The following is a 27,777-nucleotide window of genomic DNA, read 5'->3' as shown; positions in this document are numbered from 1 at the left end:
AACTTATCTAAAATTATAACTGCTGCGATGCATTAGGCTGTGTTTGCAAAAGTGTTTGTTACTCAACAAATTGAGTCTATGTTGAAAATCTCAACACCTCTATCACAATAGATTCCCATAATCCTTTCTGGTAAGTGTGGTTGGAATCTCGACATACTTTCCTTTGCCCCAGTAAAATATAGTACTTACTGTAAATCATTACTTACCAACAGCACATACTATGTCAAGGGTTTGCCAGCACCAAAGAAATAACAGTGAGTTATTCTTAATTTAAACTTTCAATTTCAATTAAATTTAAACTTAAACTTAATTGAAACTTAAGAAAAGTGTGTCTCTGTTGCTCAGAGTGAATATTGCCAGTAGAAGTTAAGGGCCAAAGCAATACTCGAATAGCATCCTCTTATCCGATTTTCCTTTCTTATCTAACTGGTTTGGAGTAACTACTGAGGTCAGCTATCTGCCACATTGCTTTCACTTTTCTATGCTCTAAATAAATATATATATATATCCTGAAAATGACTGACACACGGTACTGTACATGCAGTATTACCTGCCAAGTCATAGTTGCTTTGTTTTTGAAAAGGAAAATTCCATTTGGAGTTTTATGAAGTCACCTTTCTGTGTTTCTGCTGAACGCGAGGATAGATTATTCGTTCACTTGACTCGTGCACGTGCTGAAAGGACAAGTTGCTTCTTACCTCCCAGCGACCTCTGTGAAACGGTTTCATTCGGCCAGGTACTTTGTTCACACCCCCTAACACCCCCTGTTCTTCTGACAGAGGTTTTGAGCTCATCGGCAGAATTATATACATATGGGTTTCCCGTATACGCGAACTTCACGGAAAACTAAGATCTGTCCATCGTACCGTGAATATTTCTGGCGAACATCTACCACTCGTAGTCCCGGGGTAATTTGACGACGCTCCCTTCTAATCCTCTTTTGAATTGATCGGTCTCCAAGTGTGCCCGCGCCTGCGCCGCTGCCTCCGCCGCACTAAGCCTCGCCTGAGCCGGGCTCCATCCTCCAGACTCGGCCCCTTCCGAGCCAAGCAGGCATCCATCTATCCGTGCTAACGTCCAGGGGGGAGTGTGAGTGAATCACAATCTGGAGCCGCGAGGAAGTTCAGAACTAGAGCGCCGGACAGAGACTCTTTCATTATTAATTTTTTATTTTTTTGTTTTTTTTTTTGCTACAACATCGAGACAGCAGACTGCATTGCAGCGATGGACAGAAAGGTAGGAGTTTTTTTTGCCGCGGCACCGCATTCTCAGCGTTAATAACCGTTTCCCCGTCAGTAATTTTTGGTCTCTCCAACGCAAATTGTTTTCTGTCCACCATTAGAAGACCATGCTGCGCAGCCCAGCCCAGCCCACATTGGCACAGTCAGGCTGTCCGCCAGCCAGAATAACACGGGAGTTTTCTGGCTGGATCTTGGCTCTGCGTGTCTTGCACCGAGTAAAATAAATTGTACAGCACAGCGTGAATACATGCATATGATGAAAACTCACTTTTGGAATATATCCAACAAAGCAAACGTTGCATTGAAATTTTTTTCCAGTAACATGATCATGTAACGAGTTATTTTGCTCGTATTTGTCACATTTTGTACCCAATTAGCAAAATGTAGGCTATTGCGCTGTAGTAGGCTACAATCACCCACCTTTTCCCCCTTTTAACCCTCTAGACTCTCCACAACACCTTTCTCTGTTTTCTTCAGAGTTCGGCCGACACGAGGTGTCATCCACCTTTACTGGTCTGAAACGGACACTTGATGAACAAAATACCACAGAGACAACAACCACGCCACCCGTAATTACCTTCCACTGTCATCACCCCAGCCTCCCCTCCCTCTCCCCTACTTGTCTAGCCTAGTCTTTAATGTTCAAGCAGACGGCAATGATCCCGACACCAATGCACCAGCAAGCAATCGCGTTTGTTTCCTCATTTCGATATGCGCAGATACGAGGAGGCTACGTTGTTCACATTATAGAAACTCGGCTCTTAGTTGGTGACAAAATGTGTTATTTTTTCGCCTTTGCACAGATTGAGTGGATCCACAGACATATAGCCTTCGGTGTGACACACAGCACAGACTAGACAGCAGACAAATAAACTTTGTCGGCTGTCGCGGGCGTGCGCGTGGAAACAGACAGGGTGCGTTTCCAGTGTGCGTGTGGTGCTGTTTTTAATACGTATGTATAGTTTTTCGGCCTTGAAAATGCAATGGACGCAAAATCCCTGAACAAAACAAGACAGCGTACAAAGAAAACACGGCGTTTATGCTGGCAGGAATGCCTGCGTCGCGGGTAAAATTCCAAAGGGGCATGCGATTTCCTTCCGCCGAAATGGCTTTCTGTACCGCCTGTGGCAAACGTTCAACATGTCAGACGCCCTTCCCAGTCTCTACGTACATTTTTTTAAACAGGCTTTGTGCTGGTGGTTTGTGATTTGTGTGCCTGTGCGGTTGCCTCCTGCACCGGAAAAACCTATCAACTGCTCTAGTCGGGCGATAATATCCAAATGATAACACGCTTCTTCTCAAGAACTTGGCCCGTGGTTGGCAAGGCATTTCATATCGTGTGGATTGCAGCTTGATGTCACCTGTGATGAATGAACTCATTAGCGCTTATCCAATAGCTCCCCTGCTTCGCTTCACTAGTAATGTCCCAATCAAATACTGTAGCTTTTGCTGCCTGTGAAGATACAGTATTACTGCCTGTGTGTTTCTGTTGATATAGGCTTTCATTCCCTGTGCCCATGCTGTGCCCCTTGTTCAGTTGCACAGTGAGCCTGCAAATCATACCCACCCGTCATAATCTGATTAATAACGGATGGCTCCCATTCAGTAAACTGTGCAAATTTCTCCAAAGGGTGCAAATGCTGGCTAATATCGCTTCCTTTGAGATGCAGCACAATTATACTGTGTCGTGTCTGAAAGACTCAACAATATACGAACATGACTCACAAGACAAAGAACTGAAAGATTTATTAATCTAGTTATCTTTCTCTCGTTTGGGGAAAAATGGGCACTGACCTAGTATATTGGTATTCTAATACAGTGCTTTGTAAAACTGCTTATATTTGTTTACAGTCAAACATGATTTTTTGTGTGTGGTGGCAGTAAAACATTGCTGTGGTGTATAAAATACAGATTGACGGCTGCCTCCATTGTTACCTTGCTGATGCTGTGCAGGTGCTCCGTTTAACTTGGCCACTATTTTAAATGCACTAGTACGACATTGTAAAGAAATTATTGGAAATCTGGACTATTTTAATCATTGCCAGTGTTGGTAATATCTGAAGTGAGATGCAAATGAAAGGAATTGGTGCTCAGCGAGGATGGGAAGGGCTCAGCCGACCCTTGGACATGTTTGTTGTTTCAGTGCCTGATAAGATCCCTCCTGAACATTATTAAAATTTTCTTTCACAGTCATATTCAGGCTGTTATCTAATAAAACTTGTTTGTGATACTTGAGGATTATTAAAGGTCTGCGATGGATTGGCGACCTGTCCAGCATGTATTCCTGCCTCTCACCCAGTGTATGCTGGGTAGACTCCAGCCCCCCCACGACGCTGACCAGGAATAAGCAAATTAGATAAAGGACGGATGGATGGAAGGAAGGAAGCATTATTATTTCACAGGGTACTACACCTTATTTTTTAAACCAGACAGAGTTTACTGCTGTTGGCAAAAATGCAGTATTCCATGTTTGATGTCCACTGATCATTTTGATAAACATATGATGCAGTCAGGTCTCTCATGGGAAAAAACAATGGAGTATTTTTCTTCAAGGAAAATTGTAACTCACTGAAAATCACTGAATATTCATAATAATATTCATTCACAAAATTTGAGACGAAATATCCTGTTGAAGTCCAATACATCTGCCATGTTGGCTCCAGTTGCCATGTTGGCTCGAGACTTCTCCATTGTGGGCAGGGAAGGTGGCTGAGGTTAAACCAAAACAATGACCAGAGTGCTGTGCACGTCACAGTGGAATGAGAACACCCGTGTCTGCGCACCTAGCCGCCCGGCCTGACCTCTGCCTCAGGTGTAAGAGCTGCGGTGAGCGGCGAAGCCGTTCTGTGCACCCGCGCCATTTATCGGTCACCGAGCGGGGGGAGGGGGGAGGAGAGGGGGAATCCTCCCCGGGGGGATCGCTCCGTTTGATAACTCTGATTGCGGCCCGGCGAGCTCCGAGCTGTCCTCGCCCGCCCCCGGTTTCGCCCGCCCCCGCGCGCGGCTCCGTCTGGGGAATATCGCGGTTCTCTTTTACCGCCGCCGCCGCCGCCACCACCTCGAGCAGACACGTCTGGGGTGAGTGAGCAACAAAGACGCTCTCATCCGCCGCGCGCCATCCACCTCCCCCCCCTCTCCTCGCTCCCCACTTCCACCCCCCCCCACTGCCCCCTCCCCCCGCTCAACCACCACTGTGCCGAAAATCTTTTTATCGCGCCTCCCGGGCAGATACATGACGGATAAACTCGCATCCCGACCGCGGCGGCGGCAGCGGGGGGGGGGGGAACCCCCAGCAGGCCGGTTCTGATGCCGTCTCGCCGCCCACGGGTGGGGAATCCCGGGTCCTGGAGAGAGAGAGGAGAGGAGGAGGAGAAAAGGGACCGAGAGGAAATGCTGGGAAGAAAGAAAGAGAGAGAGAAAAGAGTTCATAACCTCGACACAGAGCCGGTGGAGAGGAATAGCAGCGCTTCTTAAATCTCGACAGTTAAGGCCTGTGTTCTTCCCTTTGAGTGGCGGAATTAATGCAGGTGTTATTTGTAATTCACATAATATTTTGCGTTCATTTCAGTGACCAGCATGCTTGTTTTGTGTAAAAAAGGGGGATGGTATTTGTTTGATTTATTACTTTTAAAAAATAATTGATAATTTTTTCTGATCAGTGTTCAAATCATTCAGTGCATGGCATTTGGCTTCCCAGAACAAAGCTTTTTTTTTTTTTTTGAAGAAGTTCATGATACCTGTGTTTGGACCTTCAAATCTAACCCCTACGTGAAGCAATTAATCATTTTTTTTGGGGTAACCAATGTCCCTGTTCATTATCTTATGTCAGACCTACTGCATGATATATCATTCATTTGTTTTAGTTGATTCTGTTATACATGGCAACTTGCTTATCTTTCATCTTATATATTAAATTATATGCGGCTTGATTTTTAATGAAGAAAAAATCCCATTTAATTACAGACACAGTGCCGTGCCTCCAAAATTTAATCCTGCGAAGTTTAGCTCACTGCCACTCTGTTGTCAACCATTTTGAGATGAAATTTAGAGCCTTTATTATTGTGCATTTTTTTATTACTGCTCTTTTATTTTAATTCTTTAGTCTGCTTTTGGGAGCTTAGGAAGCTTTCATAAATAAGAATACATTCTCTATAGCTAGTCTCGCAGTCTGTAGATTTAGTGTGCTTCATCACGTCTGGAGGAGACTCCCCAAATCTCCAAAATCTTTGTCCCAAGGCTCTTGGACATGCACTTGAACTCCATGAGTTTTGGTCGATCTGATGCTAAAGAAAGAGTCGGTAGGGTATTAAATCCCCCCAGTGTGCAGCAAGCTGCTTTTTCTGTGGTATTTCTTGCAGGGCGAAAGGAACAATGGGTGCACTTCCTTGTTTGGTAGGATAGAGATTTTTCTGGCTGCAAAAAAAATGGCTGTGCTTTGTTTGTCAGGAAACTTCCCTAAGCCTGAGCCATTTATTTTTGTTATTTGAAGGAACTGGGTGTTGGGGTGTTGATTCTCGCATGAAAAAATGTACAAATAGTGCACATAATATGCTTTGTTATTCCTGAACGATTTCCTGAAAACTGGTCTTTTGTCGTGGACAAAATGGTTAACCATCAGACTGCTATGCACAAAATCTAATGTCACAGGGATAAAGAATTACATGCAAGCAAGTTTGGTAATATCAACAAATATATATTAAATATAATTTATTTGTAATAAATATTTTTAAAAAAGCTGTGCTTTATGAACATGAATGTTGTGTTCAGTGTTTTCGTGGGAAAAAAAGAACAGAAGGGTTTTTGGTCTATATGCAGCTCTCAGTAGTTTTGTTAATATGTGAAATGTCAAAATGTTATCAGTTAAAAAACGTTTTAACTGATAAAGAGGGAGAATTTTCCATCAAGGCCAGGCTAAGAGGTTTTGAGATAGGCTTTCAATGTCATGTGAGATTTTGAGCAGGATGCTTGCCATGGTTTAATCAATTACCGGCAATAAATTTTATTGGATGTGAATAGGCTCAGTATAGCCCACGCTTAGCACTTTAAGGTATACAAGCTACTTGGGATGTGAACCCTCAGACCTACTGGGGCAGAGTCAGAACTGTGACCACCCTAAACACCGTGACCCTTCATGACTTTGACCCGTGACCGATCATAAAAAAAGGGGCCATAGTTCTTGGTGTATAAGCCGCCATTTGTCATACCCCCAGATACTACAAAGGGTTTGACACGGGCAAATTGAGCTGTGTGGCTTTCAGTGGATGACTCAGGATTTAGTCGTAGTCACGCTGGTGCAGCGTTTGCGTTGGAATCCCGGGTCGAAAAAAAGAGCGGAGTGGAGGTACAAGAGAGTGTAGGTCAGGAGGTCACAGCGGCCACTTCAGATAAAATATGGCTGCCAGGAGTACCTTCTATTGCTGAATATCTCCTCCACAGAGGAGAGACTACCAATGAAGTCTCTTGACCTGTTGAGATACTATCTAATGAGGGTGACTGCCGACTATCCATGTATGATGATATGATTTCCATGTCCACATATGCTCTCCGTGCTCCTCCCCAACTCCCCACCCCATTTTGAGTCGGCAAATTAGTGTAAATGCCAGAACAGTCTGCCTGTGTGGTCCTTTCTTCTTGAGTGGCCCCTCGTGAGATTCAAACCAGGTGTTTTTCGTTGGTCATTATGGCCCTGGGCCAAGAACGAGAAATGGTCATATTTGGACTCTTCAAGGGAAGGACTACTACAAGATGAGGACTATCGACTGGCAATGCAGACGCAAATGTTGGGATTAGGACTAGGGACAGGTCTTCGGGTTTCCCTGGGAGGGAACCAAATCTGGCTGGTGTCTTTGGGGTTAGGGGTTTTGGCGACGAAGCCACCATGTGGAGAAACCTCGCTCAGATTCCGGTGAATTCTTTCCTCTGAGGGATGGCCCCCCTGCACCACCTGCAGCTGTTTTGTTGGAACACAGAGAAAAGATCCAGCTATCGGTGGTTACAGCAAATAGGAATACCTTCCAGGTTGTTTCTTGGAAAGCTCCTGCCTGTCGAAAGATAGAGGGCGCTAGAGGAATCTTAACCCCTGTGTGGCTGCAGAAGTCAGTCTCGTGATCGTGTGTTGTACAGTGATTCGTTGAACATGGGATAAGCCAAGCATCCAGCCAAGCAGCTCAACACCAAATAAATCCTGGAATTACAGGTGCTTTGTTTCCACAATCCCAATAGCAACGTTTTTATCCCTAGAAACTGTGCCTTGAAATGAGGTGGTAAATCCAGATTCACAAAGTGAAAATCCTCCCCAGGATTTTGTTCCAGTTATATGGATTTGCTAAATAGTGCAGTTCTTCAGCCAGGAGGTAGAGCTAATTAGTGAAATCAGCTGGCTGAGTTCATGGGTGGAAGAAACACATGGCAGGACTTTTACATTCTGACCCCTGTACTTTCCACCTCTGGCCCTGAAACAAAGCTGAATTATTCCCCTTTTCCTTTGGAAACTGCAAAGTATTTCACATTTTGAGGCTTTCACATTGGGCTTGTTTTGAGGGCGTCTTCTAAACTAAGCACATTTGGACTCTACATTTGGTTCGTTTGATCGATGTGAAAGCTTTTTCCAAACTCAGCAAACCAAAAAACTATGCTTTCGAGTCTGATTGTGCAAAGTGGTCTCGGGTTCGTTAGCTGCACAGACGGTTAGAATCTGCACAAAATTCCAAATTAATAAATTCCAGGAAGTAAGACTGGACTCGTGCACTAAAGACATTAGTGACAATGATAGTGATTGGTGATCAGTGCTAATCCAAACCGGTTGGGGTGAAACCCAACTAGCGATGACTGGACAAAACCAAAAAACATTCATGTTGCCCGAACTCCAGCAAACGAAACCAGATGTTAAAAAAAAAATAATTAATGAAAAAAAAAGAGAAAAAAAACCCAACTCACAGCGGCAAGCAGTCCAAAGACCTGGGGCCTATTCACCAGTTCGGTGCGGTGAACTGTAAATTACTTTCCATGGCCTGAACCCCTCTGGTTCTGGCCATTGTGTGCAGTCCGCCTCTATTCAGGGAGACCCACGTCTGCTCGCAGCAGGTGAGGGCAGCCATTCTGATTTAGGTGCCGTTCTGAAACCCTCCTGATTCAATCTTTTCACTTCAGTCTCCCAAGTTTCTATTCATCCCCCGCTCACGGGCAGCTTGCCAAACCAATTCCAGTCGCCCTGTGCAGTTTATGCATTCCCTGATCCTCTGCCTGATTTTTTTTTTTTTTTTTTTAAAGCTGCAGGAAATTGTGGGTAACTGATTGTAATTTTGCTGATGGCTCCAAAATAAATTAGCATTTTTGAAAAAAAACCAAATCAGACCAAACCAAAACATTAACGTCAATTGAATCTGTTGGCATTATTTGCATACTCAAAGCTTTAATTCAAACGAAAACACCTCATTATACAGTCTATTGCATTAGGGAAATGGAACTTATTCTCATAGTATGTTACACCCACTGCTCGGCTACAGAATTAAAAGCGTGGAGCCTGTTCATTGTACCCATCACAAAATATGCTATAGCTTTACCCAAGCAAATAAAGGAAATGACTTCCCCCCCCCCAAAAAAAAAAAAGCTTTTCATGAGTTCACGATCTGCAGGGTGGGTTATCTGCTCTGTTAGTGTTTACCGCTCTTACAGTGTAGCCTGACTTTGATCTGTGTCCTGGGCTAGCATGTTTAAAAAAGGAGCAGCGCCCCGGGGCTGTCCCAGTTGCGGGGCTGTCTGATGAGACTGGACAGAGCCGGAACTGGGAGGTTCCAGGCTTTTGGCTCGGAGCCCAGCCATCGGAATCACTGAGCATCAGCGGGTGCCGTGGCAACCGCGGAGGGGTGCAGCATGCGCCAAAGGATCTCTGTTTGAAGCCCCTGCGGCAAACATGGATCAGATTAGAGAACGGGCCCGTTGGACCCCCGGCCCAGGGGCCCAATGTTAAGGGGGCCCTCAAGGGGCCCTGACAAACCCTGCTGCTTTTTCTCCGGCAAGGGAGGGGCCCCTGTTGGCGTTCGCAGGGCCCAGGACTCCTGATCCGTCCGTGCCCTGCTGGGGGTCTGATTGCAGAGACTGGCTGCCCTCCACATTGTACTCAAAAAAAAACAAACATCACTCCATTACTGTCTGTCCCACTTGGACCCAGACCCTACCCTCTCACTGGTCGCTTGGTCGCTTGCCCGTTTCTCCCCTTCTGGGACCGACGCCCATTAAATCCTCACAGACCAATCAAAATCGATTGCCCGAGGGCTCGTGTGTGCAGGTTACTTTCACGCTCAAATCTTGGGGACGATTTTCGGTTTGTGGCCCCACACCTGAGCGCTTCTCCCCTTGGTACTGAAGGGGTGCTGATGTCCAGCCCACTCTGATAGGTAATGCAGTGATGGAGGTAGCCTTTTTGTCAGCGAAAGTATTTATTTTTATTTTTTTTTGCATTGCTTTGTCATTGTCATGATATCAACTGCCTTTTCAGTACACATTGCACAACCTACCGCTGCGGAGTCTGGCCTTGGTTTATCGAATAATACAAAACATTTCTGAATAATATCCATTTTTTCACAAGCCATTTTGGTTGGGATGTATAATATTAGTGAGCATGTGAACATTCAAGGGTGCAAAAAAATGAAAACAGTATAGATTATGAAACATACCGTACAGTGTTTCTGTGTTATTAGTTGGTATGTGGTGGAAACTGTCTATCCTTGAAAATGCATCGCAATAATTGCAGGAAGAGGTTTATTTGTTTTTTGTTCATTGCAGAATCCCTCAGACAACGACTTGGTTGTTCCTCTTAGACAATTCATATAAATTCTATTGACAAAGGAGTTACAGGTTATTGGATATTTGGCCTTGTCAACGTGTATTGAAAATTGTTTGCTGAAGAAAAACCTATACTATACAATAGACCATAAAGAAAGAAAAAATTGTAATAGCCTGAAGGTATTTATTCAAATACTACTAAAATCTATCTGGTGTTGATTCAGCTGTTAGCGCATACTTATTCCTTATATAGTCATTCTATTCAATGTAGACATTGCAAGAAGTGTCCTGTAATCTTTTTAGTTTGATATGATTTAAGGAATTTTATTGTATTCCATCTTGGTCAACAATCCTCACAGGATGCTCATTTAAAATGTTGTTTCTGTGTGAATCTTGAAATTGGGTTTTTATCTTTATTGAATTCTGTTTAGGAAAGCGATTAGCAAGATAGGCCATCAAGTTCATAGACATGCCACGTTGTAAAACAAGAATTTTGTTTTGGTTTTTTGTCACAAGGCCCTCCAACCCCACCCAGAACCCCTCCTCCGTTTATGGGCCACACTGGAGACCCTGACTTTGTTCCCAGTTCAGGCCCTACCACAGTGTGTCCCAACCCTGCTCCTGTTGGTTTTCATTTTCAACCATAATTTTGTTTGCACACTTGATTCTACTAATTAGTGGCACAACAAGATCTCCAACTGTTGAGTGAGGTGTGTTAGGGTTGGAGTGAGGACCTACTGGATGGTAGATCTCCAGGAACAGGGTTGGGCAGCCCTGCTCTAGCTGTTGAATGAGGTGTGCTTTGTTAGGCTTGGAGTGAGGACCTACTGGATGGTAGATCTCCAGGAACAGGGTTGGGCAGCCCTGCTCTAGCTGTTGAATGAGGTGTGCTTTGTTAGGCTTGGAGTGAGAACCTACAGGATAGTAGATCTCCAGGAACAGGGTTGGGCAGCCCTGCTCTTGCTGTTGAATGTGGAGTGCTTTGTTAGGGTTGGAGTGAAACCCTACAGGATGGTAGATCTCCAGGAACAGGGTTGGGCAGCCATGCTCTAGCTGTTGAATGAGGTGCACTTTGTTAGGGTTGAAGTAAAAACCTACCGGACGGTAGATCTCCAGGAACAGAGTTGGGCAGCCCTGCTCTAGCTGTTGAATGATGTGCGCTTTGTTAGGGTTGGATTGTGAACCTACTGGATGGTAAATTTCCAGGAACATGGTTGGGCAGCTCTGCTCTAGCTGTTGAATGAGGTGTGCTTTGTTCGCGTTGGAGTGAAAACCTGCCGGATGGTAGAGCTCCAAGAACAGGGTGGGGAATCACTGCCCTGTTTGCCAATTTAAAGCTGCCTCTAATGGCCAGTAGCTTTGGAGCCTTGCCTTCCCCCTCTCCTTACCCTGACTGGGACGTCACCAATTCGTGCTGTTAGTCGTTGTAGTGGGAGAGACGCGGGTTCCCACAAGGGGGATTCCGACACTCAGCAGGCTCCTCCTCCTTTCCCTCATTGTCCAATCCTTTTGTTGGCACTGCGCTGCCATGTGGAGTTGTCACGGTTACCTGAGGCAAGGTTTTTTTTCTTTTTTTTCGTTAATTCTCTCCCACTGGGCATGCTGTATTGAAGTGTAGCGAAGCTGTTGATTGGTTGAATTTTACATCGGACATTGTGAGGTGACGTTGTGAAAACATTGCTGGCCCCCCAACGCAGTTGAACTTAACGTTGTCGAAATTGTGTTGTTATAAAATATAATACACACACAGTAACAGTAGCCAGAACTTTATACTGCCACGTTTTTCTTAAAGAGAAAGTGCAGAAAGTCACTTTCTGGAGTTTTTAAATATTATTTCTACATTTTTAGTGTATGCTTTTTGCGATTAGCTGCGGTCTTAGTTTCCATGCACCATAGGAAATAGCTCCAACTGAAAGTAGGATTGTATACACTTTTTTGAAAGAATAATCTGTTTATTGGTTTATAAAAGTGTAATATCCCTGTAATACATGAAACACAAATATTAAGTAAAAATAGCTGCTGCCACTTATATACACAATATGAAACTACTATGTTAAGTTTATGTTTATGAAAGCCGAATACCACAATATTATTCGCAATCGGAGCTCTGAGTTTTGCACCAAATCCACTGCAGGAATGGTAGTGCCTATTTGATGATCTGCAGCGACCTCGTGTGGTGATTCTTCCACGTTACAGCCAACGCTGTCATTTTGAAGTTACCCGCGTTGAACAGCAGGGGGCAGGTCAGCGGCACTCACCCTGGGCAGACCGTTAACGTTAAACTCTTGACTCTTCTCATCGACTTGACTGCCTGCTTCACGGTAGTTTGCTTAACACATAAGATAGAAAGGAATACGATAGCATACTTCCTTCAGCAAAACTAGGCTTATGCTGTCCTTCAGCAAAACTGGCTTATGCTGTGCTTGTTTGTTATTTGACCAGATTGCCTTATTGTAATATGGGATTATTCTCACAAGAACATCATACTGTTTGGCCGTCGAGTAACAGAATGATGCTACTTCAAATGATACTTTTTTTTTTTTAAAGAAGTGTGTGTGTGTGTGTGTGCGCTTGCGTTTGCGTGCACATGTATGGCTGCGTGATATTTCTTGAGTCATTTATGTTTTCTCTGGAAACATTCCACGCGGTAATTAAATTATCTAATGGCACGGAGTTCCAGAATTTCCCAGATTGCAGTCTTGGCCGAACTACAAAACGCCGGTCCCTGCGCAGTACCCAGGGGTACCCCGCTCCGCCCACCACACTCACATACGTGCTGCCCGTGCCAAAAACTGCACCTACAGCCTTTTACTGCTTCTGTAAACATCCTACCACAGCCTCTCAAATCAGAACCACGCACGGCATCGCTAAGTCAGACTTACTCAGTCCTCTACTCAGTCAGATGTCACGGCACATTCTCCACAACTTTGAGCAGCTATTCATATGCATGGAGTTAGGAATCGTGCGTCTTTCCAGTAATTTCACTTGTATTATTGTGTAACAAAGAGCAGAATCGTTCTTTGTGATGTCATAGAGGTAGGCGGAGGCTTCCGTTGGAACTTCTGTCAAAACACGGCACGAAGTGGTTAGCAGTGCTCCTCAACTCCAGGTCCTGCAGGCCACAGCCTCTGCTTCGACCCTGCACCACGCCACCTGATTTCACTCATTTTTTCACCTCCTTGGCTCAGGAGGTAAGCTCATTGATGAAATGTGGTGGTGTAGTGCACGGTTGGTGTAAATACCTGCAAACACTCCAGCCTGCAGTACCTGGAGTTGAGTAGCCCTGATTTAGGGTCTAAACTACATAAGACTCATGTGTCCGTTGTTGTGTTCTAAATGGGTTTACTCGACACAACCCGAGGTTTTTGAGGAAAAACATTCGAATTAGAACAAAGATTCTGTTTTAGGCAAAACCCAAGCCACCCATTTGCCTTTTCACACGCACCTACAGACAATTGCTTGCCGTTTAGCAGTACCTGAACGGGCAGCTGTATAGCGTAGCGGATGAGAAGTGTGGCTTGTCGGTTACGGGATTGCAGGTTCAAATCTCCGGTGATGGGGCATTTCCGTTATACCCTTGAGCAAGAGGCTTTACCCAGCAGCTTCAATCACATAAATGAATACAAACTGAGTCGTGTGCGTGGCTCTGGTTAAGAACAACGTAACGCAAAGATGAGCGGCTAACTGCAAAGATGCACGCACGCGGACGGCATTCACACCCACATAGGCGGGAGCCCGAAAACCACTGGCTTGGGTAGCAGCGCCCCCCTCCCCCCCTTCTGTCAAAGCCACTGTATGAAACCAGCAACAACAAAAAAAGCCCCTCTTGGCTTTGGCTTTGAACAGAGGTCTCTGGCCGAAGAGAGACCCATCGCCGGGAAGCGCGTTACGTTTAATTAAATTACCTCAGAGGTCCCTCCGGTCTGCTGGGGCAGTTATTTTTCGGGAACAATTGAAAAGCGTCTGCGTGGGGGGGGGGGGGGTGAGAGAGGCCTCGCGCCCGACCGCCCAGTCAAGAGGGCCGTCTGCTGCTTTGATCGGGGCGCCGCCAGGGAGCCTTTTGTCATTCAGATGCAGTCAGACATATTAATATTTGAGGAGGGGAGTGAAGAGGAGCGGAGGGGGGGGGGTGGGGGGGTTGGGGGGGGCTCCTCTCTTTTCTCCCCTGCGCATTGTTCTGTCGGAAGGTTCCGGAGCCGAGGTAGCGCGATGGAAACTGCAGCTGAGTTCCCGCGCGGCGTTTACCACGCGCGTACATTCTGACGGGCGAGTTCAAGGGAGCGCTTGACATTTTTCAGCGTAAATTCCATATTTGGGAGAATATTCATGTATTGGCTACAGACGTGGCTCTGTGTAAGCCTCCTCCCCCCCCCCCCCCCCTCAATCCCCGCACCCACCCCCCCATCCCCACACCCACCCACCATACCTCCACCCCCCTCACCCTCACCCTCGCCCTCCCCCGGCCACCCCCCTCTCCCTAATGCCTCAGATTGAATTTTCACACCACGTATGAATTCTGCTCAGAGGCGGCTGTTTGCCTGCCGATTGGTACTGGATCAAAACCCCGCGTGAGAGAGAGGAGGTCGGCACCGCCGCACCCAGAGAGAGGAAAAGAGAGAAAGAATAAAAGCCGTCTGGTTTGCAGCGCGATCGAAAAGAGTGGCAAAATAATGACGACCTAGATAATTTACAGTCTCACACAGCTTGAATTTTAAGATTTGAATTTTGGAGGGGGGGAATGCTTTTTTTATTTGACACTTTATGCCGTCTTTGCCTTTTCGGACAGTGGCATTTGAAATTCCGCACGTTGCTCTGTGCGTCCTGTATTTACTGATATTTTACTGATGTGTTTAAGTTGTGGTAATTTGCCTTGGCTGCAGGGACCTTAATTGCTGAATGTCTACCTTAAATGACCTTTCAAAAAAAAAAAATGCAATCTATTCTAGTTATGTTTTTTTTTTCTTGTTGCTCTAAATTGACATGCTGCCTGGAATTATGTAGCCAACCATCAGATGAGAAATACACTGTGGGTAAAAAAAAAAAAACAACCACAGGTTACAAACGGAAACGACAGGAGTGGCAGGTTTGCTAAATGTGGCGTGGTCCCTTTAAGCCCCCCCCCCCCGTCAGAACGAAGGCTTTCTGCTGTGTGTGAGCGCGTAGCTCGCGCACCGTTGCCGGCGGCGACCGCGGCGCACAGGCGAGTGCGTCGAAAGTGCGAGTCGAGACCCCGGCCAGTCCCCGAAATATTACGAACGGCGCCCCGGCGTCAGCCTGTCAGACCCCGCGTGCCCTCGTCGGCCAATGGAACGCAACAGCTGCGCGGGGGTCCGCGAGGGTGGGCCCGCCGGAAACCCCCTGCCGGACCCCCGCCCTCCCCGTCCTGGTCCTCCTCCTCCTCCTCCAGCAGGATTGTGAAAGGCAGCGCATGTAAAAAAAAAAAAAGAAAAAAAGAAAAGAAGTGCCAGAGTGGGACCCGGCTGGGACTGCACGTTAAAAAACAGAGAGGGAGACAGAGAGGGGGTACCGGAGCCAGAGAGGGAGACAGAGAGAGAGAGAGGGAGAGAGAGAGAGAGAGGGAGAGACAGAGAGAGGGAGAGAGAGAGAGAGAGAGTGGGGGGAAAGGACGGCTGGTTTGAAAGGCAGGCTTTAGCGGAGGGAGAAGTAAGGAGAACTGGGAAGGGGAGGCAGAGGAGGAGGAGGAGGAGGAGGAGGGGGGTCCAACAAAGCCGACACAAGGAAAAGAAAAGGAAGAAAGACGGGAAGAAAGAGAAGGGGAAAGGGGGAAATACGAAAGAACGGGAGCAGAGGGGGGGGGAAGGGGTGCAAGCGGATGGCTTCTGAGGAGGACACGGCTGGGGGAGCCCGCAAGGCTACCAAGAGCAAACTGTTTGAGTTCCTGGTCCATGGAGTGGTGAGTAAGGGGATGTCTTTTGTGGGGGACAGCTGGGGCTCGGAAGTGTGCGTGTGTGTGTGTGTGTGCGTGTGTGCCTGTGTGCGTGAGCACGTGCGTGTGTGTATGTGTGCGTGTGTGCGTGAGCACGTGCGTGTGTGTGTTTGTGTGTGTGTGCATGTGCGTGTGTACATTTGTGTGTGTATGTGTGCGTCTGTGTGTGTGTGTGTGCGTGCATGTGTCTGTATATGAGTGAGTGTGTGTGCATTTGTGCATGTGTCTGTATGTGTGTGTGTGTGCGCGTGTGTGCGCATGCACGTGTGTCTGTGTGTGCGTCTGTGTGTGTGTGCATGTGTCTATGTGTGTGTGTGTGTGTGTGTGCGTCTGTGTGTGTGTGTGTGAGACAGTACTGTACGCATGAGATAGCTGGGACAGCCGTGTGAAGGTTATTTCCAGCCCCCTGAATCTCATGCAGTTTCTTTTTAAAGGTGTGTGTGTGTGTCTGTGTGTGTGTGTGTGTGTGTGTCGGTGGGGGTTAGTGAGAGGGGGTGAGGTGCAGGGGGGCTTTTTTTTTGCAATCCAAGAAAGAGGAGAGAGGGGTTAAATAGAAGAGAGAGCGGAACGGGTGCTGGTGTGTTTGGAGTGTGCCGGACACCATGTGGACAGCTGCCTAAAAACAGCCCCTGGAGCTCTGTTCACCTTGGGGGTCGGGGGGGTGGGGGGCACAGAGCGAGCAGAACCAGGTCACCTGCGGGACAGCCGTTTCCGTGGCGATCCCCGGACCCTGGCCAAGGAGCATGCAGGGTTCGGCGAGCGGGGTGGGGGGGTGGCCGTGGAGAGGGAACGACTCGGTCACGCCTGGGGGGGGCGAGCGCGCTTGGGGGCGGGGGGTAGGAGGGACGGTGTCAGAGTGCTGGGACACGAGAACACAGCGTGCGTTCCTCAAACGGACGTAGCGCGGGGGGGGGGGGGGGGGACTGGAGGGTGCACATGCAGCTGGGGCAGAGGAGGGGGGCATCTTTAATACGGTCCCGGGCTTCTAATGAGCCTAAAGCCCTGTTGTTTCCTCAGCCACAGAACAGAGCGGGTTCTCTCCCGCTATTGGACGGCGCCATCCGCGCAGAACGTGAACTGTCTCATTCCTGTCTGCGGGGGACCAATCAGTTAGTCCCCTGCGTTCCTTTTTGTAAAAAAAAAAAAAGGACGACATATCCTTCTGGTACCGCTGCGCTGCTTCCTGTCTCCTGAGCGAGCGTCACGCGTGCGTCGTGCTCTCATGAGCAGTCGTCGCCCGTTTGAGGCGAGCTTCCCGACGTGCCGTCTGAGAGAGAGAGACCTGCGGGGCTTCGTGCGAGAGCGCCCCCTAGAGAGGTCCCCTGCGCCTGCGCGGATTAGCCCACGCTAAATGAGACGTTACTCCAAGACGGTGTCGGGAAGTCCCCCGTGCGCCCGATTGTTTTACCCGCGCCTCGTTCTGTTTTTAGCCCCGATCCGGGAGCCGTTCTTGCCCGGGAGCGCGCTTCACTTAACTGCCAGTGCATCGAAGCTTCAAACGTCTTTTGTGGACTCTGAGCAGTTCGCATGCACCCCGTCTGACCGGGCCAGTAACCTCTGCGGAGGGAGTTCTCGTAAGTGGAGCTCACACCAAGAAGCTTCACGATCTCCAGAATGAGCTGACATGTGCCGTCAGCGACTCTCAAATTTGAACCAATCGTGGACCTTTGCAACGGAGAACGAAGTTGTGATTGGTTCAGGGTCCTGTGGTACTCCCCATCATATCCACCCGCCAGGTGGTTGAAGCTTGCGGTCATGTTTGTGCCTGGACTCGAGTAGAGTAGTCACACTATGGTGACCATACCATCCAAGGCATCATCACAGTAAAGTTCTCCACCCTAAAAGAGGCTAAGTTCTCACCCAGACTCATTAGTGACAGGCAACTCAAAAATTAAAGACGAACAAGCAGCCCCCCAAAAAGGGTGTCTTGCTGCGATTTCCTTTTGAATGATTAGTCTGAGCCGACGACGAGCGAAGTTGAGTTCAGTCGCGGCCAAAGTCGGCGATGTGTCCTTACGCGCCATCGACGGCGTCTAGTAAAGTAGAGGTGGAAAGTCCGGGTCCAGAAAGTTCGCTCATTAGCACAGTTCCTCAGCCAGGAGGTAGAAATAATTGGTGAAATCAGCTGTGCTGGGCTGAGTTCATGGCTGGAAGAAAAACCACATGGCAGGACTTTTACTTTCTGACCCCTGGACTTCCCACCTCTTGGTGTGCAGGCAGTTACCTCTGTGATGTGCACCCACCTGGGGCGGGGGGGGGGGGGGGCAGGAAGAGAAAATTGTGACCAGGTCGGTGCACTTAGTGACCATCTGTTTGTCGTTTATTAAACACCGAGGAGGTCGTATCGTCACGCCTGATCCGATGAGCTACGGGCCGAGGCGGTTCGGCTGTTTTATTGCCCGTCTGGTGGAAAGTAATCGATTAAAACTGAGAGTGACGCTGGGGTTGTGCAGAGCTCTCGTTCTGGCCCCAGTTTGTCGTGAGGTTCCCCTGTAATCAGTGCCTGGCAGTTATGATCAGTTGATGGGGAGTGGGGAGGGGGAAGTTTAACGTGGTTGCAATCCTCTAGAAAACGTCTTTTCGCTTAGAAACAGCCACTCCACCGCTTTTCTGCAGGGCCAAAGTGTGGAGGTTGGCTTTTTTTCCTCTGAGGGTTACGGTGAGCGATTAATCAGTCAGAGTTCCGCTTGAAGCGAGTGGGCGTATGCGAACGCACCGGCCGCCTTGTCGCTTTTAATATCTTGTCATTTCATTAATTAGACGCTGCTGTTTTTTTAACGGCCGCTCGTAAAAAAGGTGGTCGTTAAAATAATGGGCGACGGTGGATGGTGTCCTCGGACGGGACGTCCCGGCAGCTGTGAGTCTCGGAGGGGGCGGGGGGGGGAGGTGAGTGAGGTGCAGATAACAGGGGACAGAGGCAGGTGAGGGGAGCACAGATGGACGTTTTTCCCGTCGTTAAGCAAGGGGAGGAGGGGGGCAAACGTTGACCCCGTGTTTTAATCTCCGGGGCGAATGTTGGCGGACATCGGGACACAGAAGCCAGATGGCTGTGTGCTGGACTCCCAGCGAGGACACCTCTCTGTACCGTTCAGCTGAGAAAATCGGCGCGGACCTCTCCTCTAGCAAAGACTGTAAATACGCAGGGAATGGTGCTCGGCACCTGGCTCCAGGTACTGAGCAGGCAGGTGGTGTAGCCACCTGCTAATGAAAAAGCTGCCACCGTGAAATTGTCTGTGTGTGTGTGTGTGTGTGTGCATGCATGCATGGCTATGTGTGTGTGTGTGTGTCTTTATTTGTGTGTGTGTTTCTGTGTGTGTGTGTCTGTACTGATGATAACCATCGCCATGGTTATCATTTCTCGCTCTTCAGTGGGGCTCTGTCCCCATCTCTCCCCTGGTCTCAAAAACGAAGCCGTTTAAAAAATTTATTTTTGGCGACTTACATTTTTATTTCCTTCCCATCCTTGAAAAGTCCACACCTGACCTTAATCACAAATGTATTCCCGCAAAGATAAAGAGCCTCTCCCTTCGCCCCCTCACAAAGACGGTTAAACTCCTCTGTGAATCAGGCCGTGTAGGACGACGTTTCCGCGCCCCGACGAAACTTCCAGTGCGTGCAGAGAGGGGCTGACGGAGACGTGGTTCTGCAGAGTGGAAGCGGCCCCATGTCGCGACGGAGACGCAGTTCTGCTCTTTTACGCAGAGTGGAAGCGGCCCGATATCGCGACGGAGACGCAGTTCTGCTCTTTTATGCAGAGTGAAAGTGGCCCCATATCGCGACAGAGACGCAGTTCTGCTCTTTTATGCAGAGTGACAGTGGCCCCATGTCGCGACGGAGACACAGTTCTGCTCTTTTACGCAGAGTGGAAGCGGCCCCATGTCGCGACGGAGACACAGTTCTGCTCTTTTATGCAGAGTTGAAGCGGCCCCATATCGCGACGGAGACGCAGTTCTGCTCCTTTATGCAGAGTGGAAGCGGCCCCATATCGCGACGGAGACGCAGTTCTGCTCTTTTATGCAGAGTGGCAGCAGCCCCATATCGCGACGGAGACGCAGTTCTGCTCTTTTATGCGGAGTGGAAGCGGCCCCATATCGCGACGGAGACGCAGTTCTGCTCTTTTATGCAGAGTGGAAGCAGCCCCATATCGCGACGGAGACGCAGTTCTGCTCTTTTATGCAGCCTCGTTTCGCCTGCTGAAGGACTCCTGCTCTGCTGCCTGTGTAATTTGGCATGGCGGCTGCAATTTTCCATTTGCGGGACTGCAGGGCGGCTGCTTAATAACACTGGATTTCAGCCCTGGCTGCACCAATGGCAGCTGTGGCCACAGCACCACAGGGTGGAGCGTAGCTGGGTGTGTAGAGGGAGGGTTGTAGCACTGCTGGGTGGAGCGTAGCTGGGTGTGTAGAGGGAGGGTTGTAACACTACTGGGTGGAGCGTAGCTGGGTGTGTAGAGGGAGGGTTGTAACACTACTGGGTGGAGCATAGCTGGGTGTGTAGAGGGATGGTTGTAACACTACTGGGTGGAGCATAGCTGGGTGTGTAGAGGGATGGTTGTAACACTACTGGGTGGAGCATAGCTGGGTGTGTAGAGGGAGGGTTGTAGCACTGCTGGGTGGAGCATAGCTGGGTGTGTAGAGGGAGGGTTGTAACACTACTGGGTGGAGCGTAGCTGGGTGTGTAGAGGGAGGGTTGTAGCACTACTGGGTGGAGTGTAGCTGGGTGTGTAGAGGGAGGGTTGTAACACTACTGGGTTACTACTTGAGTAGGCCATCATGGCAGCAAAATGTACCCGCACAGCCCAGCAGCCCAGTATGACAACTGAACATTAGGAGGCTAGGTCACGTTCACTGCTGTGGTCTCTGTGTGAGAAGAAAGCAGCGGAGGTCATTTCAGCTGCAGTTTCAAAGGAAAGCTTTAGTTTTTCATTTCGACGATTTGCTTCAGCAGCTGAGATTAAAACCTTGGTTCTTTCGCTGTTTGCATGCCTGTGGTTGCCACAGATCATTTGTGATGGGGCCTGTCATTTGAGCCACGCTACCATCTTAAAAGAATGTTCTGGTTGTAACTGTGTAAACACAAGTTATCTGTCCGGTGGTCCTTTCTTCAGTTGCAGTGCAACTTGTTTGGTTATTTGTTAGGCTAACATTACACATATTGATTTTTAACGGGCCTAATTTTAATAGGTCCTGAGAGTTGAGAATGATATTCCACAGTTTTGTACATCACTCTAGATAGGAGTGTATGGTAAGTGATTGTGATGTAATGCACTGTAATGTAATGTAATGTAAAATAAATATTTTTCTTGGTCAGATATGATCAATTCTTTGTTTACCTTAAGCCATCATACATCCACATTACACATGTTAGAGTGCCTTCCTATCCAGTTGGCTGACTACTTTGAAAATCTTAACTTGTCTGAGGTTGTATTGCTTCCTGTTTGCTTTTTGTCCTAGTTGCTTGATTTATTCTTTTCTGGGGGTTCCGGGCGGGGAGGGGGTGAGAGGGCTGTACTGTCATCTCAGTGCACAGTCTCGTAATGTCTGTCAGATCCATCATTTTCAGGATCGCTGTCGCTGTACCCGCTGTCTCGTATAACGGCGTATTAACAGGCCCACGCTGGTTCTTAATCGTATTCCGCTGGGGGGGGGAAGGGGGGGGGCGAAGACACGATAATATACAAGAGGCGCTGAACAAACTACGCTACAAAGGCGGCGCAGTCGACAGAGGGAATCCAAAATAATGAGATTCCGCTCCATTATCACTCCGGAACACCGGAAGGCTCCAAGGAATGTCGCGGCGCGTCCCGTCGCCGAAGGCTACGGCGGTGCGACGGGGGGGGGGGGAGCCTCTCTAATTAGCCGGCGTTTTTTTTTTAAAAAAGCCGGCGCGGAAAAAGGTCTCCAGTGTTTTGGGGCCGTCGTGACTGGGGAGATCTTACGGGCTCTTTGTGTGAATTGGATGCTAGCTAGCGCAGCGCCGCGAGCCGCGCGGGGCGCGCTAATTGGGCGCGGGTAGACGGTCCCCCAGAGCGACGCCCCTGGGTCTGTCTCGGCTCTTTTTTGGAGTCTGGTTTTTTTGTTTTTTTTTTGGGTCGAGGTTGCCGCGGCGGATCGCGGATCGGCGCTCGGGGCGCCGTCTGCGCCCCGGCCCCCTAATTGGACGGCCCGTCGTGAGGTAGGCGGGGGCGGGAGGCAGCCGCCGAAATTCTCACGGCAGCGGTGGAGTTCGGCTGTTTGCTGCCTTGTTTGAGAACCCCACACTTTTTAATTAAGCGAGTTAAGGAACGAGAATCCCAAATAAACCTTCCCCGTCGACACAGAAGGGCCAGAGGGCTGTTTTTCCAAAAACTTCCTTGTTTGATTATCTATCTCACTAGTTCTTAACCTGCTGCTGGAGCATAATCTCTTCATGTTTATTTATTCCTGAATTGACAGGAAAATAAAGGGGCTTTATCTGTAAATCAGGCATATCATGGTACACTACTTATACTTATGCAACATTTGGCATCAATTAATCCTTGTATGTGTGTGAGCCCCTAGTTTTTTTCTGCTGCAGTCTGGAGTAGAAATAGCTGTACAAAATAAGTAATTGTACCTTACTGAACCCGTGTTCAGCAGTTGTCTACGACCATGAAATGCACTTTTTTGTACGTCGCTTTGGATAAAAGCGTCTGCCAAATGAATGTAATGTAATGGAGTACTTGCTGCAGTCCAGACTCCTGGAGGTCGGTCAGTAGGACTGTAGTCTTAGTTCTGCCTCTGTGGTGAAGCTCTTTGCCCATGTGCTGATAGCACCACTGAAGCCATGTTTAGACTGTTTCCCATAGTTCTCCGATTCTTGGGGAGAGGTGCCATCTGGGCAAAGACCCATCCTCTGGCTTCAGTTCAGTTTGAAATTTAGGAAGGTCAGGGGATAAGAGGTCGGAGTGAAGAGGATGTACCCACCCCTCCCATTTGGGATCTTAGTGTTTGCTCTGAGTAACTACCCAGGCTTTGTCACATTTTCAAAATAGACCTGAACGGGGCGACATAGCTCAGGAGGTAAGAGCGTTTGTCTGGCAGTCGGAGGGTTGCTGGTTTGATCCCCGCCCTGGGCATGTCGAAGTGTCCCTGAGCAAGACACCTAACCCCCAATTGCTCCCAACGAGCTGATTGGTACCGTGCATGGCAGCCTTTCACCATTGGTGTGTTAGTGTGTGTGTGAATGAGTGAATGAAAGGCATCAATTGTAAAGCGCTTTGGATAAAAGCACTATATAAATGTAGTCCATTTACCATTTATCTACCTGGGCCAGGCGGTAAACACACAGTCCTGTCTCACAGTTTACAGTCATGAGCCCAGACCCTACCCACTGTGCAGTAACTGTGTCATACTAAAATATGGGCTCATAATCTTCAGCTTCCTACAACTGTGCGTTATCTGTTATTCAATTATCGCACACCGTAACTAATTTATTTTACTAATTTATTTCTTCTCTCTAGGGTTTTCGACACACTTGTTCCTGGTTATGGTTATACACTTTGTTGTACGTCGCTCTGGATAAGAGCGTCTGCCAAACGCCTGTACTGTAGTGTAATGTAATGTATTTCAGACCTAATCAAACGATCACTAATTTATTTGTGTCATTTTTCACTTTTCTTGGCTTAGGGAGTCTGCAAAATGCTGACGTTGACGACGACGGCGATCGGTTGTCGCGCACTGCAACTTATTGCTCGGAATTTATTTCAGACCTAATCAAATGATCGCTGATTTATTTTTGTCGTTTTCGGATCATCATCGTCATGGTAAATGAGTGTGGCGTTAGCCCTTTGTGGCGGTGCTCCTTTGGCGAAGCCTTCAGTGGTTTGGCCGAGCCCCCGGAATTTAGCCGGCGTGAATTCCTGTGGTGGGAGATAGCGGCGGCACTGGGGGAGAGGGCAGGATCTGCTCAAGGTAACCAGACTCCCCTGCCTTCCTCAGGGCCACCGGGAGCCGACCGCGACCTCTCAGCCAGGGGGGGGTGGGGTGGGGGGGGAAACGCACAGCTGCGCGAGCCTGGTGACAGCCGTGAGACTGACAGCGCTGTCTGTGACAGGCGCACACACACACATGCATGTGTGCACTCACACAAGCCCACACCCACACACACACACACACACACACATGTTTGTGTGCACTCACACACGCCCACACCCACACACACACACACACACACACACATGCATGTGTGCACTCACACACGCCCACACCCACACACACACACACACACACATGCATGTGTGCACTCACACACGCCCACACCCACACACACACACACACACACACACATGCATGTGTGCACTCACACACGCCCACTCCCACACACACACACACACACACAGCACACACATGTGCACACATGTGCACACTCACACACGTCCACACTCACGCGCACATGCACACACGTGTGCCCACACACACACATGCCCACACTCATGCAATGAAGCAGTTTTAAGTTTTGGTTTCTTCGCCTCTGGAGGAATGTCAGGAGGTGCTCGTTATTTATCTCGTTGCCACGGCACTCATGGCCCATTGCTGACATCACTGCCTCCTTAACTGATCAGAACTGCTGATAAGAAAAGCTGAACCTCTCCTCTTGGCTTCAGACGTTCGGCTCAAAGTACTTAACAGCTTTAACGAAACCACCTGACAGAACGTATGCATGGGCATTTCGTAATGCGTTGCAATTTTAACAAAATAATTGTTGAAGATCACTGTATAATACGATATATACAGATTTTTTTAAAGGAATATTGTGTCTTTGCCGGTTATCTCTTTGAGCCCAGCTACGATGAAAAGTTTCAGGAACATACTGTGAGCGAAGACATTCAGTAGATTCTAGGGAACGCAGTGATTAGATTGTAGTTTTTTTGTTGGTTATGAGATAACTTTGTGATGAGAACATTCCTCAGACTGTCTTAGCGAAATAGCATTGTTCTGAATAATTTGTGTCAAAGTCACAGAAAACATCCCTGGCGTATCACGTACAAACTTACTGTGAGCATCCCCTGATATTTGTAATTAGTCATTAAAAACACCATGGAGGGTATGTAGATACTCATAACCCTTTGGAGAGCAGCTAGGCTATTTGTAATATTGTTCCAGTGTCATTGATGTAGCATTCCAGCAGTGATTGTTACATCAGCCTTAGAATGTTCAGTTGAAAACATTCTCATCACATATTGTTCTTGCACCGTAAAGGGCCATGGTAGTTTCAAATGATCTGGAATAGCAGATTTTCTGTTTAACATCGTAACATGAATGTTGATATTCAATTCAAATACATTTTATTTGAATAACATGATTGAGTAAGGTCATTCCTTTCTCAGTTGTGGGTTTTGAAAACATGATTAAAGTTTTTCTCGTAGTTTTTAGTTTTTCTTTAAACCCTTCAACACAGTGAGGGTTTGACTCATAGCTGTTTTCTCTGCCTAGCTCTTAATTTTCTGAAAATGGTTTACTGTCAGTGGCCAGGTGCCCACACAGCAGTTTTGGACCCCACCAGTTTCATCTGTTGGTCTGTAATTTGATTCATTAAAAATGTAACCTCTTTCTAAAGGGATTTATTGTCAGATCTGACTGATTGCGAGTGCTGGGCTGTGAATATGGGACATTTATCTTTGTGGCCATGTGCTGCTATTTATGACATAATATGGCATTAAAAGGGTGAATAGACATTAAAAATGTCCCATTAAGAACAATTAACGGCTTGTTGCAATTCGGGGGTTGCAACTGTGGTTGGAGCAGAACCAGCATACTGTACACAGGGGGCCCTTGGGGACGGAGTCTGAGAACTTATGACACAATGCGTTTATGCCGCATTTCTGGAACGCTGTAATTTGAGAATCTGCATCTGCATCTGCAACTTCCATGGGCACTGATGAAATGCTCTTTTCTGACCGATGTCCAACTCAGCATGGGGCCAAAATTCATAGCAAAATTCAATATGATCTTCAAATGTATTTCAAAATGGAGCTTGTATGATGAAACCTTTTTTTGTGTGAAATCTGGCATATTCCCCATAAAACACTGAAAGGGCTGTCAAATCGGTAGGGCTGCAGGTTCCGATATGCGAAACAGTACGTTGCTACGGGAACAACATATTGGGCTACCAGATGAATTAAAAATTCCTTACCCTCTGAGAACTTCAGTTTAGCATTTTAATATTGGTACGCACCCATAAAAGGAACAAGTCGCTTACCAATAGAAAGTGAGATCCAAATGAGATCCAGTTTCTCAATGAACTTGTGAAGCTTGTGGTGTGTTTTGAAATGCCACTTTTTATATTATTAAAGGGCTTTCCTGGCCACTAGTCATACTTTATAGTATATTTATGTGCGTTATTATGCGTTGCCGCACTGAACTTTTGGGCAACATAACGCTGCTCTTAAAACTACGATGTGACGGGTCTGCTCCGTTTAAGGAGACTGAAATATCCCTTACAGTTAACCCCTGCGTGATTCCACCACGTTGACTTATAGAAAACTCAGTTCATATTTGTTATAGTTAGTTTATTGTATTTGGCACAGGCTCTCACCTGCGGTCTCTCACAAGGACGTTGTTGTAAAACGCATTAGCCACGGCTCCCTTCCGCTGTAATAAAAGTGATGCCTTTTCAGATGATAATATGGCCAATCGGCCTTTATGCTGTGAAATACAGAACTTGGAGCACAAGGTATTGTTCCCCATCATATATTTTTCTGCAGTAATCATATTACGAAGCACATGGAACTAATAATTCAGCGATATATTTTCCAGTGAGCTGTTGAACCGTTCAGATTATTGTTTAAATGTGCAATATGTGCATACACACTGTACCTGTTCTATGCAAGTACATACTATACTCACTGGAACGGTGTGTAAGTAGTGCATAGACTATGATTGTAGTCAGCTGTAGTCGGAGTAAGTGCTTTTATGTTTGCGGCTCTAAAAATGGGGGAACAGGGACGCTCAAAGGAGTGCATCCAAAACTTTGAGCAGGGTGAGAGGTGGACTAGGTGTGTACAAAACAAAAGAAAAACCATTGAGCGATGAACAGGAAAGGGTACAGATGCCTCGTATTGTACCCAAGGAGTGTGCCCACTGAATGGGGTTCTGAATGACTGGTCTGACTAACAAAAGTACCGCCATGCTCAATGGAGCCCTCTGCTGCTACTGCTCATCGGCCAATGGGAGCTCAGCAGACGGATCAGCGGTCTCCAGCTCCAAACGATCAGGAGTGACAGCGGCAGGTGTTAGCAGCTGTTCCCCAAGGCATTAAAGGCAGGGGGCATCGGGGGGGTTGCCGAGGGAGATGAAGGGGGTGGCCAGGCCTCTCTGGCATGACATCAAAGCTTTTTCTTTTTTTTTGGTTCCTCGAGTTACACATTATGGTCATGGTGGGTGGGGCGTTCTTCAACTTTATGGGCGGAGCTAGAAATTTGCCTGGCTGCAGATTGTAAAGCATACCAGTGTCCTGCTGTTTGCCTGCAATGAGGGCAACTTATAATGCCCGTTTGTTTCAAGCGACCCATGGAGCTGATGGAGAAATGGTGCCACTGCTCTGTGGTTTTCACTGCCTTAAGATCTTAAGGGCCCTGCTATGTCCTGTATCCCTCTGTGCTTCACTCTCAACAGATTGTTGTCATGGTGAAATATGAGCGCGTGACCTCCTCACCTCACATGTTGAATTCCATTTTCTTGCCACCAATAGAAAGCTCTACATTTCTGCGTTCGCCAATAGGAAGAGCTGTTCGGGAAAGTTCTGAAAAAGGGTGCGATGACACGGAAAGTTTTCGTCTTTGTCACA

The 27,777-nt window shown here is 47.7% G+C and overlaps 1 protein-coding gene across 3 annotated transcripts in view; it reads left to right on the top strand.

The window, feature by feature from the left end:
- Nucleotides 1–666: 666 nt before the first annotated feature.
- The window catches only part of LOC135260741 (SWI/SNF-related matrix-associated actin-dependent regulator of chromatin subfamily D member 3), a 52,608-nt gene continuing 25,497 nt past the window's right edge, over nucleotides 667–27,777 (top strand). For 2 of the 3 annotated variants that reach the window (XM_064346228.1, XM_064346226.1), the window contains exon 1: nucleotides 15,834–15,939. In XM_064346228.1, coding sequence (XP_064202298.1) covers nucleotides 15,859–15,939 — 81 coding nt within the window. In that variant the 5' untranslated portion in view covers nucleotides 15,834–15,858. Of the gene's footprint in view, nucleotides 1,237–15,833; nucleotides 15,940–27,777 lie in introns of those variants that run through there. The other variant, XM_064346227.1, reaches the window with a different exon arrangement.

This window comes from Anguilla rostrata, chromosome 8 (assembly GCF_018555375.3).
Source record: "Anguilla rostrata isolate EN2019 chromosome 8, ASM1855537v3, whole genome shotgun sequence".
NCBI lineage: Eukaryota > Metazoa > Chordata > Actinopteri > Anguilliformes > Anguillidae > Anguilla > Anguilla rostrata.
Note: the sequence above shows the minus strand (reverse complement) of the source record. Positions and strands in the feature narration are given on the sequence as shown.